The sequence below is a fragment of the Chelonia mydas genome, chromosome 3 (assembly GCF_015237465.2).
Source record: "Chelonia mydas isolate rCheMyd1 chromosome 3, rCheMyd1.pri.v2, whole genome shotgun sequence".
In the NCBI taxonomy this organism is placed as follows: Eukaryota; Metazoa; Chordata; order Testudines; family Cheloniidae; genus Chelonia; species Chelonia mydas.
In genome coordinates, this window is record NC_057851.1 from 21,041,521 (window position 1) to 21,061,521 (window position 20,001).

The 20,001-nt window shown below is 42.1% G+C and overlaps 1 protein-coding gene across 4 annotated transcripts in view; it reads left to right on the forward strand.

Moving 5' to 3' along the window:
* The window catches only part of LOC114021891 (protein LYRIC), a 43,222-nt gene extending 25,925 nt beyond the window's left edge, over positions 1-17,297 (forward strand). For 2 of the 4 annotated variants that reach the window (XM_027832139.3, XM_043542221.1), the window contains 4 exons: positions 267-365; positions 11,280-11,386; positions 14,266-14,395; positions 14,912-17,297. In XM_027832139.3, coding sequence (XP_027687940.3) covers positions 267-365; positions 11,280-11,386; positions 14,266-14,395; positions 14,912-14,967 — 392 coding nt within the window. In that variant the 3' untranslated portion in view covers positions 14,968-17,297. The remainder of the gene's footprint in view (positions 1-266; positions 366-11,279; positions 11,387-14,265; positions 14,396-14,911) is intronic. The other 2 variants (XR_006289348.1, XM_043542222.1) reach the window with 2 other exon arrangements.
* Positions 17,298-20,001: the final 2,704 nt, after the last annotated feature.

Below are 20,001 nucleotides of genomic sequence, written 5' to 3' on the forward strand. Positions count from 1 at the left end.
CCAGCCGAACAGATTACGACTTTGAACAATACATGTTCAATCACTGTTCAGAGGGATATTCTGATAGTAATTTAATCATGTACTGTTCTTGTCCAGCCTTTTAAAATAAGTTCAGTGTTATGAGCAACATAAATTAATTTTGCAGCTTAAATTCCATAATGCTGCAGCTGTGCTGATCAGGAAAGTATTAATTGGCCTTAACAATGTGAATATACCTAAGTGATTGTTTTTGTTTTTTATTAAAAGGCATACTTGTTTCTATTCAGGTAATCTGAAGAGTAAATCATCCCCGGACAGCCCCTCCAAATATAATTGGAATGCCAGCTTACCCTTCCTCACAGTGGATGATGCATGGCTTGGGCAGCGTATGTTCAATTTTCTGATTGATTGATTTATTTGTTTGTTTATTGTCTGTGGAGAGATGAGTGCAGGTTGCTTTTTGCCTTTGTCGTTTGAGCATAAGGAAATAAGAGACTGTCTACCAAGTATCTATTGGCCAGTGGGACTGCTTGCTTGAGGAAGGCGAGCGGAATTCAGTGCGCACTCAGGGTAAAATTCAGATGGGGGCCTGATTTTCCAAAGTGCTGAGGACCCCCAAATCTAGCTGAAATGAATCAGAAGTGCAAGTGCTTTACACCTCCAAAAATCTGGCTGATGGTTAATAATATCGTTAATTGTAATTGAAAAGTTCCTTCTTGCTTCTTTTATAAATAACACTTTAGTTTATTAGAACTGAATGAAGTTTACAAATCAGATTTTCTTTTTAGCATTTATCCTGGTTGTTTACTTTGTGCACGTCTATCATCTTGAACAAGACTGTTCATTTTTACTTTAGTTACAATACATTTCTAATCAGTTTCTTTTCCAGGTTCTTATGCTCTAGCATAGTGCTGCAGTATTTGCGTTGCGGACATTTCAGGGAATTGTTCATCTCTTTGTTTTTAAGTTTCGGTTGGGACTTTTTTTTTAAATTCACAGAAACATTTTATTTCATAAAAACTTGGGTTTTGCGAAATCTAAATTTGGGAGTAAATTTGACTTGACAGTATCTCTTTTAAAGATTTGTTTTAATAATAGAATTTCAGCATGAATTTTGAGCTTTGTTTGTTTAAACCACAGGGTTAAAGGAACACTGTGGATATGATTTCTCTGTATTTTAAAAATGTGTTACTAGTCAACATAGGTTATTAATGTTAAAAACAAGTTAAAGTTAGATTTGCTTTTTATTATTTCATAGATTCTAAGGCCAGAAGGGATCATTGTGATCAATGTACTTTATGTATTTTGTTTACTTTTCTCGCTTCATTCAACTTAGATGGTGAAACTAAAGTGGACAGCTTGTAGTTGATGTGACATCTTGGTTCCCACGCACTAGCACGATGCTGGAATGTTTGGGGGAAAATGGCTTCATTGATATATTTATAAAAAATAATTAAAAATGTATTAACTTCTGTCAAGAAACTTATTTTAAAAACCAGAACCTAAATTTGGGATCCTGTTAGTATCCCTTAAAACATAAGGGGAGAAATCCTGGACCCATTGAAGTCAGTAGGAAAACTCCCATTGATTTAATTGAAGGCAGGATTTCAACCAAGGTTTTCTACTGGATAGTGTTTGAATTTTAGAATCTGTGGGAAAGACCTATATAGATCTTGGAAGGTGAGGCTGGCACAAGTGGTATGGGTATCTGGTAGCTTCTTCTCTGCACCTTTTGGCTAAGATCCAGTGAAGTACCTAATTATACTTCTGCTGGTGGGGTACTCTATCCTGCATGACCTCTTTCATCTCTAACTTCTATGGTCATCCTAACTAAAAAGGAATCTGGAATGACTGCCTGAATAGAGGAAGCAGATATTAATCTGCTGCCATCTTTCCATTTCTGCCCAGCACTAATTAAGATTCTGGAACAGACACAACAGCTTGCCTGTCACTGGATTTTATAAATAACATATTTTATTAAAGAAAAACAAGTGTTCCCAGCTCATTGCACTCTGTTTATCTTGATGGAGCTGTTTAGATATGCCAGACACTTGGCATTATAACTTCTGAGCATAGTCCTGGCTACACATGAGTAAGGAGGATGGCAGCATAGGTGGCTCTTCCATTGGTACTTCCTTGTATTTTATTTGACATATGCTACTGTTTGAGCATTTTGTGTTTGATTCCCAGTTGGACAGGGAAACAGAGCTTTTCTGCTTCCATGGAATAGCATCACGTTTAACTGACAGCTTGAATATATAGCTGTGAACTCCGCAGCTGTTGCTATTCACTGTACATTTAATTGAAAGAGGAAATGGAAGGTTTTCTGCATACAGCAGCTTTTTTGTAATTATTATTATTATTAATTACTATTTTTGATTTGCATAGTGCAGCATTGATCAGATAGCAGAATGAAGGGGAATGTCACTAACATGTATTCCTTCGATTTAGCTGAGATAATGCCTGGCATTAGGGTTTGTGCTGGCATGTGACTTAGCTCTTTAAACAAGGCCTGTTAACTGTTTCAGATATGAGGACTAAAAATGTTACTTATAACTTGAAGACCACATGATGTTACTTCGACACATCCAGAGGAATACAGTCAATCAATTTCTTTTAATTTCCCTAGCAATTTTTTGGTAGGACTTCATAGTGGTTAGAGCAAGGGACTAGGCGTCATGATCCTGGGGCTCTATTATTATCTCTGCCACTGGCTCATGGATAAGTCACCCTCTCTGCTCCAGTTTACCCGTGATAAAAATAATGACCTATTGCACAGAGGGTGCGTAGGGTTGAGACTTGCATCCAAACTGCAATCAGTGTAACAGCTCATCTGGCAGGATGACTCTGGAGAATGTAAAACATTCTACTAAGTAAATACAGCATTTTTCATTTTCATGCAGTTTGTCTTTTTAACTGGTGACTTGGCCTTGTCCCATTAAAACCATCATGTCTGCTAAAGGCAGATTTTCTTGGGGACCTGTAGGCTACCCCTATGTCTCATGACTTGCTTTCTTCATTCTGCACTGAAGTCAAAATGCATTTCAATTCTTTCATGTCAAGAGAATAACCAGAATCCATTCAGACAAAGAAAAGTCTCCAGTCTTGGATTCACCTATGACTTTCATATGTAGCAAATTATTCCAAAGGACCATGCAGAGTGAGGACACCTTCTGTCTGGTTGACACTAGTTCAAACATTTTTAGTGAAACCTTTTCATCTGTAACACTTATAAGTAAGGCTATGTTTTAGTCATGGGTATTTTTAGTAAAAGTCATGGACAGGTCACGGACAGTAAACAAAAATTCATGGCCTGTGACCTGTCCATGACTTTTACTAAATATCCCTGACTAAAACTTGAGAGGGGGTGGGGGGTAGCTCAGGAGGGTGGCCCGGGGCAGCGGGGAAGTTGGCAGGGCTGGGGCAGGCTCCCTACACGGCTCCTGGGAAGCGGCGACCCCAGCTTCTAGCTCCACGTGCTGCCTCCACTCCACCTCAAGCCCTGGTTCTGAAGCTCCCATTGGCTGGGAACCATGACCAATGGGAGCTGCGGGGGTGGTGCCTGTGGGCAGAGGCAGCACGTGGAGCTAGGAGCTGAGGGAGGGGAATTGCCGTCGCCCTTCCGGGGACCCCCCCACAGGTAAGCCTCGCATCCCAGCCCTGAGACCCCCCACACCCAAACTCCTGCTGGTGGGGGCGGGGGGACCCAAGACTGCCCCAGCAGCGGCTGGTCCACCTGGCCCACGGGCTGCCTGAGCTGCTCAGGTGGCCCCCAAGCCAGGTGCACCGGCCACTGCAGAAGTCACGGAGAGTCATGGAATCCGTGACCTTCGTGACAAACATGGAGCCTTACTTATAAGTAAACCTTAGATGGGAATTTCCTGCCTGTGCTAAATGGTTCCTAGTAGCTCCCCAAGTCAATGTTCTTTGGTACTTTGGTGTTGTTGTCCTAGCAGGAAGTATTCTACACTCTCTGTAATACAGCCCCCTGCTCTTCCCGGATATTACTGCAGCAGCCACATAAAGATTGACTGCAATGGATTGGCTGAGCAGTTGCTCCAGCTGTACTGAGGATTGTGTTTCAGCAAATCAAGATCTCACAGGAACAAGTTGGTCACCTTGAGGAGAAGAGACCCTGATTACGTAGGGTCAAAAGCAGCTGGCTGAAGCCTGTAGAGTGTAAAACTTTTAAATGGTTTCCTGAAACACTATAGTGACGCATCAGAATCAGTTTCTCTCATCAAAGGGTGGCACCCAGTGTGCTGTAACTCCATCTTGCCGCTTCATCCAGCTACATCCTTACATTCCACCCATTCAGCACTACAGCCGCTCTTCCCAGCCATTGGGCTAGACAAGCTGCATCCTCTTTGGCTCCTCCCGCCCCACCTATCCACCAGATCCCACTGCTTCTGTTCCCTTGCCCGTTTAGTACTTCTTTTCCGGGTTTATCTCCACTTACCGGGGGATCAACACACGGTGATCGATCCACCAGGGGTCGATTTAGCGGGTCTAATGAAGGCCCGCTAAATCGACTGCCGATCGCTCTCCCGTCTACTCCGGTACTCACCGAAACGAGAAGCATAATGTAAGTTGACAGGAGGGTTTCTCCCATCGACCCAGCAAGGTGCAGACACTGCAGTAAATCAACCTAAGGTACGTCGACTCCAGCTACATTATTTACGTAGCTGGAGTTGCGTAACTTAGGTCAACTTAACCCCGTAGTACAGACCTGCCCTCCCACTCCATCTCTTATTACTTCTTTTGCCTGCCAGCCTGAAGCGTAGCTAACTGCCCTCTTGCCGTGGTAAAATAACAGGAAAGTAAGGAGCTTTTGTTGCTTGAGTTTGGAACAGCTTCCCGCTCACAAGAGTCAGTAACTTCTGATAATATTTAGACAATAGAACTTAAGAGTTTCGAACACCAGAGTTATGAACTGACTGGTGAATCACACACCTTGTTTGGAACCAAATGTATGCAATCAGGCAGCAGCAGAAATAACAAAACAAAAATGCAAATACACTACAGTACTGTGTTAAATATAAACTACTAAAAAAAAATGAACATTTTTTTTAAAGAAAAGATTTGACAAGCTAAGGAAACTTTCTGTGCTTGTTTTGTTTAAATTAAGATGGTTGAAAGCATCAATTTTCATTTGCATATTAAAGTTTCAAAGTTGCATTAAATCAATGTTCAGTTGTAAACTTTTGAAAGAACAACTATAATGTTTTGTTCAGAGTTACCTACAACCTCCATTTCTGAGGTATTCATAACTGTGAAGGTCTACTGTAATACCTTATTCATATAGTAATCCTGAAGGATCTTAAAGCACGTAACAAATTACAGAGTGTGTACAGAAAACACTTCAGCCAGCACTGAAAAGCTCTCCAAGTGGCATGTTCTAGCTCTTTGACAGCTACACTGCACTGCACAACAGTTTAGGGCAGAAAGTAAAGAATCCTGCTATGTCCAACTGAAACTGCAGGAGAATGTGGATAGGTAGCAAGTAATTAACCAAACTGGAACAAGTCAGAACATCATAGTTAGGTCCCTACCAAATTCACGGCCATGAAAAACGTGTCACGGAACATGAAATCTGGGCTACCCCCATGAATTCTGGTCTTCTTTGTGCTTTTACCCTACGCTATACAGATTTTATGGGGGGAGACTAGAGTTTCTCAAATTGGAGGTCCAGACCCAAAAGGGAGTTTCAGGGGGTTGCAAGTTATTTTAGGGGTGTTGGAGTATTGCCACCCTTACTTCTGCACTGTCTTCAGAGCAGGGCGGCTGGAGAGTGGCGACTGCTGACTGAGGGCCCAGCTCTGCAGGCAGCAGCATAGAAGTAAGGGTGGCAATACCGTACCCTGCCATCCGTACTTCTGCGCTACTGCTGTCGGCCGCTCTGCCTTCAGAGCTGGGCTTCCGGCTAGCAGCCGCTGCTCTCCAGCTGCCCAGCTCTGAAGGCAGTACCGCCACCAGCAGCAGCACATAAGTAAGGGTAGCAGTACCGCAAAGCCCCCCACAATAAACTTGCACCCCTCCCCCCCAACACCTTTTTTGGTCAGGACCCCTACAGTTATAACACTGTGAAGTTTCAGATTTAAATAGCTGAAATCATGAAATTTAATATTTTAAAATCCTATGACCGTGAAATTGACCACAATGGACCATGAATTTGGTAGGGTCCTAATCATAGTTAATGGACCTGCTGTTGTGAAAGTGGTCAAGGGATTTTTTAATGACCACAAGGGACCATCAAGATCTTGGTTTTACATAATATCAGAAGACAGCACGTTTAGCAGCACAGTACCCCCAGTGCCACAGGGAATTGGTTCATTACTGACCCAGAGGGAAGCATACGAATGTGACACTAAGCACCATGGGTGTAATTTGGGCAGATACAGGGAGGCATTGCCCCCCCAAACAGAGGCGAAGGGTATGGGGGTGTCAAGCAGGGTCACGTGACACTCTCTCCCCATTTCTGCAAGCGCCGAGCTGCCCTGCAAGGCTTGCTCTGCTCGGTCTGCCTGGGAGTGGGGTTCTTTCTCCCATGCTGCTCCTCCTCCCTCCCAACCCCCCGCATGTTTTGGCTGGCAAGGAGCAGATGGGTGCGATGGAGCAACTGTTCTCCTGCGCTCTGGGTCACTGTCTTGGCAGCGCAATGCCACCTCCTGGGTCCTAGTGCCCGCCTTTCTCCTGTACAATGGTGAGTGCCCTCAGGGGGGGCAGGGCAAGGGGGCAGGGGTGGGGCTGGGGTAAATGCAGTACGAGGGGGGGAAGATTCTGGGATAGGGAAGGGGGAAGAGAAGGGGCTGGGGGTTCGGGTGAGGTCGAGGACAGTGGGGAGAGGTAGGGGGAGGGGTGGGGAAGAGAAGGGGATACGGGAATGGGCAGGGGTCAGCAGGAGCCTGGCATGTGGCGTCCCCTTGGCGGAAGCAGCAGCCCCAGCAGGGAGGCGGCCGCAGCAGCACCAGAGCAGCGACATCGCTGCAGCAGCTGGGGCTCCTCCATTAGGCTGTCCCGTCCCCACCAGCTCTGGCAGCCCTGGTGTAACTCTAGGCGGGGGGAAAGAATCAGTGAACCAAGGGAACTGGCTTCAGTGTGCACATGTGTGTGTGCATGCATGTGTGCGCGCATGCTTTGCCTCCCCAAATATAGCAGTCAAACTGTGCCTATGCTAAGCCCCCGGGTATTCACACACTGCGCAGAATTGTAACAATCTCTGAATGAAATATGCCTTGTGAGGTATCTTTTGAAAACCAGTAACTCACTGATCATAAATATTCTTGCATGATGTATGCACATGGTGGGTATTAAGATATGTACTAGATTTATGACTAAAGTGTGTATAAGCCAGCCTTGTCGTGGGAGCTGGTAAACAGGTCTGCTTAGACAAAGGAATGTGTATTTGATCCTTTCACCAGCCTGATCTTCAGGCAGAAATAGCAAAGGTCCATATTTACATATAAGCAGTAAACAGGACCATCAAGACGGCAGTGGGAGGAGATGGCAGGAAACAGAACAATTTGCATTTCGGCAAACACAAGTCGGGGAGGAAAGAGCATGGAGCTTCCTTCACCACCAGACTCTGTCACCTCCATCACAACTTGAATAAGCTTTACTTTCAGGAGCAACCTACAGAAGAATACACTCCAAAAGTTTGCTGGTCTGTAAAGACAAAGGGGGCTGAACCTCAAGTGATAAGCAATTGAATCAACTGATTGTATACAATGTTACTGTATTATAAAAGTGTGTAGAGTGAGGTCTTTTCTGAAAGCTAATGACACACTGGTGATTAATACCATTGTGAAATGTCTGTATTAACATTATGAGGAAATGTGGATAGTTAATGATATTATGTTTTAAAGTCTGTGGCCAAACAGGGATAAACAAATTCCTTCCCAGACAGGAGAGACGGCAGCTATTTATCTGTCTCCTATGTAAATTAAGCATGGTGGAATCAAAACAATGGAAGGACCATTTACATACAGGGGGGATGGGAGGCCCACAGGAAGGGAAGAACAGCATGAGGTCATCCTGCCTCTTGAAACAAAGTCATTGAACTTTGGGAAATGTAAGCAAGGACAGAAGCCATCTTTGGCATCCATCACTAGACAGACATGAGGAAACAGAGCTCTTGCAAGCTGAGAAAGATGGGTCCTTCAACCAAAGGGAGGTTGAAGTCTCTGGAGACTGAATATAGGTGAGAAACCTGCTGAGGCAAAGATTGTACTTTCCTAGATTAATTTTTAGACTTTTAGATGCATGTTTTCACTTTTATTTGCTTGTAACCATTTTTAACTTTCTCTCGTATACGTGAACTCACCTAATACCCTGTCTTCTTTTGTTAATTAACTTCTTTTACTAATAATCAAAACCAACAGAGCTGTGTTTGAATTAAAGTGAATGTTAACTCCAGTTAAAGTGGCAAGCTGAGGGGTTTGTGTCTTTAGAGGACCAAATGGGCCTTATCACTTCTCTGAACCGTCCACGAGAGGGCTGGACATTGCAGAGCACATGGTTTTGTGCGAATTTTAGACCGTGAGCGTGTTGGAATCACCTTGCTGGTTGTAACCAAGGCTGGTGGAAGCCAGAGTGTGACTGTGATGTGTTGCTGGCAGGCTGCTGTGGTCAGAGTTACTGGACCAGGGCTGCAGCTATACATAGATACTCAAGGTGTGACCTGCATGCTTGTAGGCTGGTTATGAACATCCCAGGCAGGGAGTTACAGTAGCAAAGCATTTGAGGCACCCAAGGTTGCAGGGCAAGTGATGATACAACCTTTCACTGGTCTGGATTGCACCCCCAAACCCTATCACAACTGCATACTGAATCACCAGAGACTTCTCATAGAAATACTTTGGTTTTCTTGGAAGTCTCCCATTGAATTGTTGACTAGGCCAGGCTTTACCCTGTTTAGTTTTTGAGAGATGGCCCAAGATGGTACAGTTGCAGATCTAAAAACACTGGTTGTGTTACAAGTAATGTTTATAATACTATTGCAGGAGGGTTTAATGCAGCTGGAAGCTAAATGTGCAGTAAAACTGAAAGGGTCTTAAGCCAAAGCTTTAGAATAAGTACATTTAATTCTTTTTTTTTCCCTGTAAAATCCAACAAATTATGAAAATTTTTATAATGAAATTCAATTTATTGTGAGCTGAATGTAAACAGCTTATGATATAACAGCTTTAGGGACAGTAACTTTGAGGTAAATAATAGTAATAACTGTATCACTAAGGCTCTGATCCTGCAAACACTTACCACATGTTTAGCTTTAAGCATATACATCATTCCTGGAGGGAAGTGAGCCATTGGGATTATGCATATGCTTAAAGTTAAGCAAGTGGGTGGGTAGTTGCAGGATCAAGGCCTTATTTAATATATTACTATTAAAATGATGGTTTGTAATACATGTATCTTATCGTATATTCATTCATTCTTTCACTCCACCAAACTTCTTCCTCATATTGGTGTTCACTTGCAGTTCAGTAAGTAATATAGCAGGGAAAAGTTAAGTGTAGCTATACAGAATGGCTGCCTCATATTCACAATTTATGTTCGCTTATTACTATCTCTGTCTAGATCATTCATTTGGACATGCCTTCAGCTATTCTAGATGCGTTCATTTACCCAACATATATGTACTCAGATTGACTTTTTATAAGAACATGTATTAGAAAATGTTTCCTTCCTTTTGATTAAGAAAATACATGTGAGTGTCAAGAGGATGTTTTAAAATATAAAATTAGTTGAGCAATAAGTTTATCATCATTATATTAAATTGGCATTAAGTTGGACAAAGCAACCTTTTGGAAAAGTTTTCTTTTATTGCTGGTAGCAGTGTTTTGATGCTGATGCCTTTTCAGTTTGAAGAAGCTTTTTCTGCTAGCTCAGGATTTATTTAAATTTGTTGTTATTTCAGGAGACAAGGTAGGTTAAAAGTTTTCTTTTATGTTTCAAAAATCCTTATCTCTGTTAAGATCTGAGGATTTTAGAACTGAAAAGGGGTTTTCAAAAAATCAAACAGAACTTTCACAATTTTATGCTGCTTGTTTGCCTTTTGCCCTTCACTTGGACAAAGAAATTAGACTGGTCTGTTTTGCTTTCTGGTTTTCGGTCACTAGCACAGTGATTCTCAGACTGGTTGGTGGACCACTTGCTGGGAGTCTGTGAGCTGGCATGTGACTGAGCTGGCTAGACTTTCAAAGGTTTTAGGCACCTAAAGTTCCAGATAGGTGCCAAGGGGAATTTTCAAAGGTGCTTTCGCACATTAGGCACCTAACTCTTATACAGTGAATTGAAATCACTGGGAGGTAGGTGCCTTTGAAAATCCTAGTAGGTGCCTATCTGCATCTTTAGGCTCCTGAATAACATTGAAAATCTGGCTCATGATGCTGCAGCTACTTCTCTTTGTTTACAACTATGAGAAACAGAATAGAACAGTGATGGGCAACCTGTGGCCCATGGGCCGCACGCAGCCCGTCAGGATAATCCACTGGCAGGCCATCAGACATGGGGAGCTGCTTCCTGCAGCTCCCATTGGCTGGGAATGGCAAACCTAGGCCACTGGGAGCTGGGGGAGGCTGTGCAAATGTAAACAAACTGTCTGGTGGCCCACCAGCGGATTACTCTCATGGGCCGCGTGCGGCCCACTGGAATAGATGGAAAAGGGAGATGAAATCAAGAGAGTGACTAAATTTCTTTCAGAAAAGGAAAAGATGCATTGAATTGAGGACATTTACAAATGCCTAAATCCTTTCCTAATATTACACTTCCCTCAGAGCAATTGCTTTAGTTACTATGGGGAATCTGTACCATTGTGAATGGAAGAGGAGATAGTCCAGGAAACAATCTCTCTGTTAAGATGTGGACCACATCGCAGTGCCAGCCCCTACACTAACATCATGCTGCAGTCTCTGCAAACACTTCAGGGAATCCCCTAAAAATAAAATGTTCTCAATGAAATTAAAAAAAAAAATCCTTGAAAACATTTCTGTTAATATCAGGTTTTGTAAAGCCTGTTTCCCAAAGGGGATGGTGAAAGAGACTTTTACAGACTGTCTGCATGTTTTTGTGTCTTCCTTTAATTGTGCTTCTGGCCTGAAGAATTTAATCCCTTGTTGTTACACATCCCTTTAATCCCTTCAATTGATACACATTTTTAATACGATACAAATACACAAATTCCCTTGTGCAGACGGTGAGATGTTAGATGTTTTACGTAATGTTTGTTTTGCTAGTACAGGCCGAGGAAGTAATATTATAGATTTGAATGTAATTCATTCATGTGGTTATATTAACAGATGATCCCTTAGCAATTGACCTCAATTCCGATTGGAATGCTCCCACAGAGGAGTGGGGAAACTGGCTGGGAGAGGAGGAGACGTGCACAGGACCAGAGAGAGAGAAGGTGAGGGAATGACGTACGTGAATGTGTGAGCATTGCCACGTTCAATGAAAAGCAATCAATGGAGAGCCTGGGTTGGACAGTGAGATCACCCCTCCGCAACCTTTTTGGGGTATATAGTGCTGCAGTGGGCACAGGCACTGCATTCCCATGTCATGCTAGGACTGACCCAAGGGCACAGTGGGAGGAAAAGGTTCCTTGTGCCAATTCCTCCTCCTCTCACTGCCATGTGTTTACTTTTGGGGGCTAGTTGCAATCCAGCCTCATAAATCTGAAGTCAGCTGATTTCTGCGAGTTTATCATCAGTGTGGCGGTGCTTTTACGTGCAATCAGTGTTCAGTCTGTTTGCCATGCTGCAGAAAAGCACTCCTACTGAGGCTGACATTCCAGAATGTCTGAGCCCTAACTGATCAAAGTCCACAGCAAACACAAGTAACCTATTTTCACACCTTCCCATTTTGTTCACAGGTACATATTCAAATGAGAGCATTGAGTTAAACTGACATGTTCACAACTTGGGCAGACAACCCAAGGCACAATGCTTGCTGACTAAACTCCTTCTCCTACTAGAAACCCAGGCAAAGGCTGCCAAATTTATCAACTAGTCCAGGCAGGACTCTTTGAGAGTGGATGGAGAAGAGCTTTCTGAGCTCTTTGCAGGCAGCTCTCTCAGACCAGTCTATTAGATCCCACTTGGGCTGCTTGAACACAAGTCAGAGGCTCTAAAGAGAGTTTCCATAGAAAAAGGACCCACAGATCCATTACATCAGCACATGGTCCTAGGGAAAGCTATCCCCAGCCTCCTCTAACAAAGGATACTGGGTCTTCAGTGCTGCTTAGGACTTGCCAAAAGGCAGAGAGGAAATTTGTTCCTGTCTCTCTGAAATGACAAGAAAGAAAGTAGAACCCCAGGAAAACTTGGGTGGAGCTGAAGTGACACCTTTGAGTTTAATTGCTAAAAATGGATGCAGAAAGTCTTCTCTGCTGTGTAGATCTGAGGGCCCCCCCCCACCAAAAAGTTGCAAGTATACTGTCAAGGGGACCCTGTCACAACATGGTATTCCCCTAACATGGCTATAAAATAGTTCGGTATTTCAGTGTAGATAGGAACAGGCTGTGTTAACCGTGGAAAATCCAGTGCTGTAACATGTTTCTGAGACATGTTTAAAACACACTTCAGCCCTGTCTGCACTGCAATCCTGAGCTGGGTTTTAACTGGGTTACAACACTGGGCTGCAGTGTTGTAACCAGGTCACCTGACAGAATTTTCCATAGTATAGGTGAGACCTTGGGAACCAATTAAGGTTAAACAGGAACAGCTTTATACCATTTACAAGTTTACACAGCGAGAGTTCCCATAGAGAGCTCTGCAGGGTGAGGAAAACGTCATCTCAGCACACTTGGTGTGGTTGGTGTTAAAAGTCACAACTATGAAGTGAGAGTACCGGTTGGCCCACCAGTCTGAAAAGTACTTGCTACTCTGAGGAAAGGGATGTGGAGAAAACCAACCAAAATATATTGAGTTTTTAATTGACTTTAACAACAGACACCTGGACTTAGTAAATTAACTCTGAACATTTACAGCAGTACAATATTCTTGGCCTTTCACACACCTTATAAGAGTCCATCTGTGGGATTGTGTACGCAAGACCTAACCTTTGGGACTTTTTTGCTCCCTCAACTGCTTGGGCTGCAGTGTCTGATATTGTCCCCAGCTTACATTAGAGCAACCTTTAGAGTGCTCCAATTTATGTCATCTGGTATTGGTCCCCAAAGGGTCATTGTAACAGCCAGGAATCTCTGGAGTACAGCCATGCCCCTTTCCCCTCAACATGTCCCCTACATTGGCAGTTGCAAGGTGAGGAGGTGACTTAAGGGATGTCTACACTGCAGCTGGAAGGTGTAATTTCTAGCCCAAGTGGACATATCCGCGCTAGCTGTGATAGAGCTAGCCTGCTAAAAATACAAATGTAACTGCAGCGGGCTAGCTACCCTGAGCATTAACCTGTTTGAGATCCTACACACCCCTAGATCCAGTTATGATAACTCAACACCACTTGAGGCTTCCCCTATGCAAGGGGAATCCTCAGCTGTCCACTGTGTTGCTGCAAAGATAGCTTTGGAAACATAAACCAGTGTGACATGATTCCTAGACTTGGAAGGAACAAGCAGCTAGACTCCACTTTTGCAGCAGGAGGTTTTGAGGTTGGAGAACTAAAAGAGCTCTCATACACACAAACATTGGTGTCAGTTTAGTCACTTAAGTTTGGCATGTATCTCCAAGAACTACCTTCATAAATCACTCAAGAATCCTTAGGCCTGCCCTGTGTATACTGGTGTGATCATGGGGAAAAGAAGTTGGTTACACGTGGGGGAGAAAGTGGCAAAAACTGGTTTTCAGGCTAATCCCAAATGTTGATGCTGGCTGCTGTGCAAGTTATTCATACAGAAATAGATATAAATAATGTAAATGTACAAGTCGAGATCCAGATGTAGCTGCTCATGAGAATCTCTGTGCCTCATCAGTGAGTTTTGTGGACTGTTGCCAGTTATCAACTTGCAGGATTGTGGACAAAAATTGGACTGCTCTACACCTCTCCCTGAAAGCATTTTGCTCCTCTTCCGTGCACTGGGGATAATAAGGGCAAAGATAGCGATGAGAAAAGGTTATAACACTTGACTCCTGTCTAAAACAAACATAGTAGCTGGGTAGATGACAAGCTGCTAAGTCTAATCCTTTTTAAAATTAGATTTGTCCTATGTTTCTTTTAAATACTTGAATTGCTTATTATATTTGCATTTTTTTCATATTTTATACTTGAATATACCTCATTTAACTTATATGCTTAGTTAAGCATATTATTTCATATTTATCCTTAAAGTCTCAGCAAGGTTTGGAAATGAGAACAGAGGAAGGTCCAAGGGAGCTGATATCTATGAAATACAGTAGTCATGCTATCTGTACCTCTTTCAACATACCCCAGCACCCTGCTAACAATTTACCCCATAATGGTAAGTGATTATTTTTGCACTTTAAAGAACTGTGATTTCAGAATTTTTGGTAATCCCAGGAGTGTTTATCCATTTATTTATTTATTCATTAATTTTTTTAACTAAAACGTTAATGGCCTTTTTCTTTAGATGTATATGTTCACTTTTATAGAAAAGCACAATAACATTGTTTAATCAGTTGTTCTTTGACAAGGCCTGCATCTGCTCCTATTGAAGTTAATGACAAAATTCCCATTGATTTCAATAGGAGTAGGATCAGGACCTCTGCAGGATTTTTTTTAAATGAAACAGCGTGACAGTGATAGATACATACCCGATCCAAAGCACACTGAAGTTACTGAAAGTCCTTCCATTTATTTTAGTGGGCATTGGCTCAGGCCTGGTAAGCAGGTGTCCATTGAGAAATACATATGAACAACAAGAAGGATCATACGTTGGAAATTGTTTGGGTTTTTTCCAGCAACATGATTTTGGTGTGGAAGCTTTTTATAATCAGCGCTGCTGTTTGTATGGCAGATGTACCTGGTAAAAAGGAGAGGCGGAAGAGGAAGAAAATGAGGAAAGAGACTTGATGGGGCTGTGTAGCTGACAGTGTGAAAACCAAATAGCACGTGTGCTGATTAGCTGCAAGAGTTCTGCTTTCTGTGGTGATGCACTGAGCCCAAAGCAAAGAGAGGATCTAGAAGAATCCCAATAAATGGGAGAAGAGGAGAACAGGAACAGTGAGTGGGAGAAGAAGAGGGAGAGAGAGAGAGAGAGAGAGAGAGAGAGAGTGTGTGTGTGTGAAGAGAGAGAATGAACCATGATAACCTGTGCATGAGCTGGTGTTGAAACAGAATTGCTGTTTAAAAACAACCCACTCCCTTGATCACTTAAAGAAAACTATTGAGTAGGTTTTAGCCCATTTGCATTAAAACCTTCAGTGTCCTATTACTTATCAACTTATCATGTTGTATGACATTACAGAATTAGTCAAAATCCATAAATGACCATGATTGTATTTAACTTCTATAGAGGATCCACTCTTTATTCCAGCCTCCATGTGCAATTTAAAATGTGACGTGAGCAGGTGTGCTCATTGACGGGTTAATAATGTACAGAAGGTGGGTAGTACATGCTAAAGCAGATGTAAGTCATAAGAAAGCAGTTGTTAGACCTACAAAGAACAGCACCGCTCACCCGCAAATCTTCTCTTGAATCTTTTTAACCCCTTGCAGCTGTTGAAGTTGGATTTTTACCTAACACAGTGACATTTTAAGCATGATCCTTTTGCTATAACTGTATTTTAGCCAGAGAGATCTTGTTGAGTATATTTTTCCAACCTGCAGTTTGGCAGTTTTTACCATTTTATTACTTAATTTCTAACATTATAAGCCAAGTATCCAGATGAAAGTTAAAAAAAATCTGATGTTTTTTATGGTGAAGGGCATATACTTCTCATCTTCAAAGGGCTATTTAAAACAGAAAATATCCAGTAAAGAAAAGCAAATTGTTCTACCTTAAATGCCAGGAGTCTGTGAAAGGTGTAAGATTGACACCACTGGTGGCTCTTTATCCACAGAACTTCTACAACACAGCAGTAACTATACATGCTTCCCTGTACTGCCCAGAGAATGTGCCTCAACCCTGATCCATCTTGGCAAGGCCATCTCCATGGGTGAGATGATAGTTATTCAGTCTCTGTGCCTATTAAACTCTGATGAAACTGCCTCTGATGAAACTGCTAAAAAGGGTTCCAGTTACTGTTGGGTGTAAAATGGACATTTGTTCCCAGTTGGTCTGACATCACAAAAGTCATTTCACATAGGCCACCGTCAGCTGTTAACAGCTTGGAGTCATTACCAGCTACACTCACACTGGAACCACTGAGCTAGAGGTAAAAAGCTCCATACTTCAGTACCTTGAACCACACGGTCCCTGTTGCCAATGTATTTGTGTAAATGTAATCTTATCTAAAACCCTGAATGCTTACATGCTGGCTTTCACCCATGCTGTAGGATTTAAAGCATTAGTATCCCTTAAAGAAACTACAGCACAGAAATACTGTATTTATAATCGTGTTAGTCTGTATTCGCAAAAAGAAAAGGAGTACTAGTGGCACCTTAGAGACTAACCAGTTTTGTAAAAGAGCAATTATCCTATGGTCTAAGCACCTTTGACACAAATTAAAGATACAGTTAATCAAAGTAATACCAGCAGCTAACCTACTACCATAAAACATCCCTCCCTCCACAGACAAGCGCCCCATCTAGCCCCTTCCTCACACAGAACCAGAGATAATAAATGAGCCTTGCAATATGCCCTGAAGGTGAACAAAATAAGGTTAGTTCAGAGTCAGACACATAGTTGTGGGCTTTTTTCCCCATCACATAGGATATTTTTCACTCAATAGTACACTTTAAAATTTGCATATCTTAATGCTTACATATCAGTTAAGAGAAAATATAGGCAATTTATGAATGAGGCTAATAAAGCAAACAATGTCTTCCCTGACAAGCAATTTGTTAATACATATGCATAAAACTAACAAGAAAATACTTGACCTTATTGGGAAAACAAATCTGGTAAGGATTAGGATTTAGAGGCTGGATTAATTAAATATGTAAATAACAGGTGAAATTCTAGCCCCATTGAAATCAATGGCAAAGCTCCCATTAATTCCACTGTGGCCAGGGTTTTACCTGAAATCTTTATTTAGCAGCAGAAGATAATTTCCATTGCTGAATACAAAGAAAAATATCTTAATAAAAGATGTAAGAGAAGTTAATAAGGTTGGTAGACTCAGAATTTCACCAACCTTTTTCTATGTGTCTGTCTGCAAACTTTGCAATGTTGTGTAATGTTGTTTTATTTCCAAAGTGAAATGTTTTATTTTTTTTCTAATAAAAAATATTAAAATCACTGGAAACAGCCGAGTAACTTCTGAGCAACCCTCCAGTAATAAGTGTGTGTTAGAGAGAAAGAGAGCTGGAGGAAAAAGCTTTTCGGTGAGAAAATGTTTCATTTTCAGGCTTCTACAGGGATACTGTGAAGCCATTTTTCAAGAATGGAAAAATCTCTCAACAGTGTTTTTTTAAGGAAAATGTATTGAAGTTTTTCTTTTGTTAGAATAAAAGAACACATGCAGTGGGCAAATGACATTCACTTGTACAGCTGAGAGTCTGACAGTAACAAGAAACAGATTATATATGGCCCAGTTCTGTCGTGTTTATTAATACAACTCACACTGAAGTCAGCTGGACCGTGGCCACATTAGCAAAGCTTGTAACCATATTTCCCCACTTGTGTGGCTTCCCCAGTGGTAGCATGTGGTCACTGTAATGTAGACAGGGCTCAGATGTTCATACTATTGTGTCATCTAAACTTACATACTATCAATGTGGAAATGAATAGTTATACAAAATGCCATAGTGAGGAGTATATGTCCCCAAGACTACAATATTAATCGAGCATGCCCTGCTGTATGCATGAACAATTTCAAGGCTGCTTGTACACTAATATACTTTGGCTGTAATTCACCACCAAAGGTGTCAGTGTTACTAGTATGAGCGGTGGAAGGGCTAGTGTAGGTTAAGGGTCAGGTTACATAGCGGTAAAACTGCCTGAGCCCTGTCTTAATTACATCTTCCCTTATTGCTACCATGTGTGGAGCTGCACAACCTACTAATCCATCTTTACCAGGATTACTTTCAACATTCCAAACCACAAGCCAGAGAAAATCAAAATGTTAAAAAATCAAATTGTCACAGAAATGACTTTTCCTACTACTCCTAAATGCAGAATTCTGACCCTCACAGCCAGCTATATTACCGTGGTCTGACACCCAGGACAGACCAGATTCAGCCTTGTACCAGTGCCTGTGTTCTATAAATAAAAATGTCATGACTGTAAAGTCTGTTATCTCGTGGCCCCACAGACCTAGAAAAAGTAATCTTACCACTGAGGAGCAATTGCCAGTTTCCAAGGGGAGTCAGTGCTCACTTCTAGCCATGCAGTAGATGAGATATCTGAGTTTATATTTCTGACATTTTATGTACAAAAAAATTATCAGATAATTTTTAGAGGATTTTATGGTTCCTCCTCAGCCTTATATAGTTTGACACATGGTAACTAAAGCTTTACAGGCAAGGCATTATGAAAAATAGTCTGAATAACATTTTTAGAAATTATAAAACAATTGCAAGAGAATTTTTCTGTGATGTGTCACATCCAAAAATCCTGAAGATATGGTGAATAAAGTAGGCATCCAAACTCATGTTAATAAAAGCTTTACATGACCCTCTGTTGTACGTTCCCTATACCTAAAACTCCCATATTTCACCTAACAAGAAAAGGAGTACTTGTGGCACCTTAAGAGACTAACAAATTTATTTGAGCATAAGCTTTCGTGAGCTACAGCTCACTTCATATTTCACCTGCCTACTAACCCTCACCCTCAGATCCAGCTGTTGTAAGTAGTTTGGAGATGAGTTAAATTGCTTCTTACCAGTAAAAGGCAAGGTATAATAATCTAATTACATAAAGTATATGGGATTGGAGTATCACATTAAAGGACTCAAAAGGTGACAGTGTTAGATCAGTAAAAAAAGAATAATAAAAAAGCCACAAAGTTCAAAGTGTTTCATTTTATTTGGACAAACATTAAAAAAAATGCAAGTTTTCCAGAATTAGTCTCTTTTTTTGATGTGAGCAATTGATTTTTATGAGGGAATTTGAAGCAAGAGATACCTGAACTCAGAACAATGTAATTTTCCCCCTCTCTTTCCAAAAGAGTATATCTCAGTGGAAAAGTTAGTTTCCTAATAAACTATATGTAAAATCCTGGTCACATTAAATTCAGTGGGTGTTTTGCTGCTGACTTCAGTGGAGCTAGGATTTTATCTTGCAAGTCACTTAGGGAAAATGTTTCTGTGTGGGGTAATTTATTTAAAGGGTTTCCTTTCTATGATATATAGTATTCATATTTTGCTTTTACTCTGAAAGTTTGTGTCCATTTTAAGGAAAGTCCAGTCCACACTCAAAGCCCCGCTCTTTCCACTATCTTTCTGTAAGATTAAATATTTAGACATTTCATCAAATAATGTGATCGACTCTGATAAACATTTACATTAGCAGTTACTTGTTTATTTAATAAAATAAGGAGCTGGGTTTTTTGAAGGAACCACCTTCAGCCTCTTTGGGAGACGGGGATTGGTGCTGCCGAGGCTCAGGGTGGCATGGCTCCCACGTAGAGGATACCTGTGTGCACGGAACGGGGCACAGCTGTGTACACGCGTCCCCTTTGTTGGATCCAGGGGCTGGAGTTAAAGTCACTGCCCCGCCCAGGCGGCTCCGCCCGCCCACTTCCTGGATACCAACAGGACCAGTCACCTGCATCCCAGCTGCCCTCGCCCCTCCCCCTGCCACAGAGCCCCTCCCCCTGCCTAGGTGAGTTCACCTTATGCAGGTATCCCCTTCCTGCCCTGTTGGGCCCCGCCCCCTCCCAGGCAAGCCCCGCCCCTTCCCTCTGAGCTCCGCTCCTGGCTGCTCTCCAGGAGCGCTGATGAACTTTTCCGGAGGCAGCTGATCCACATTACAGAGATGCTGTGCGACGATTGGCGGAGTCG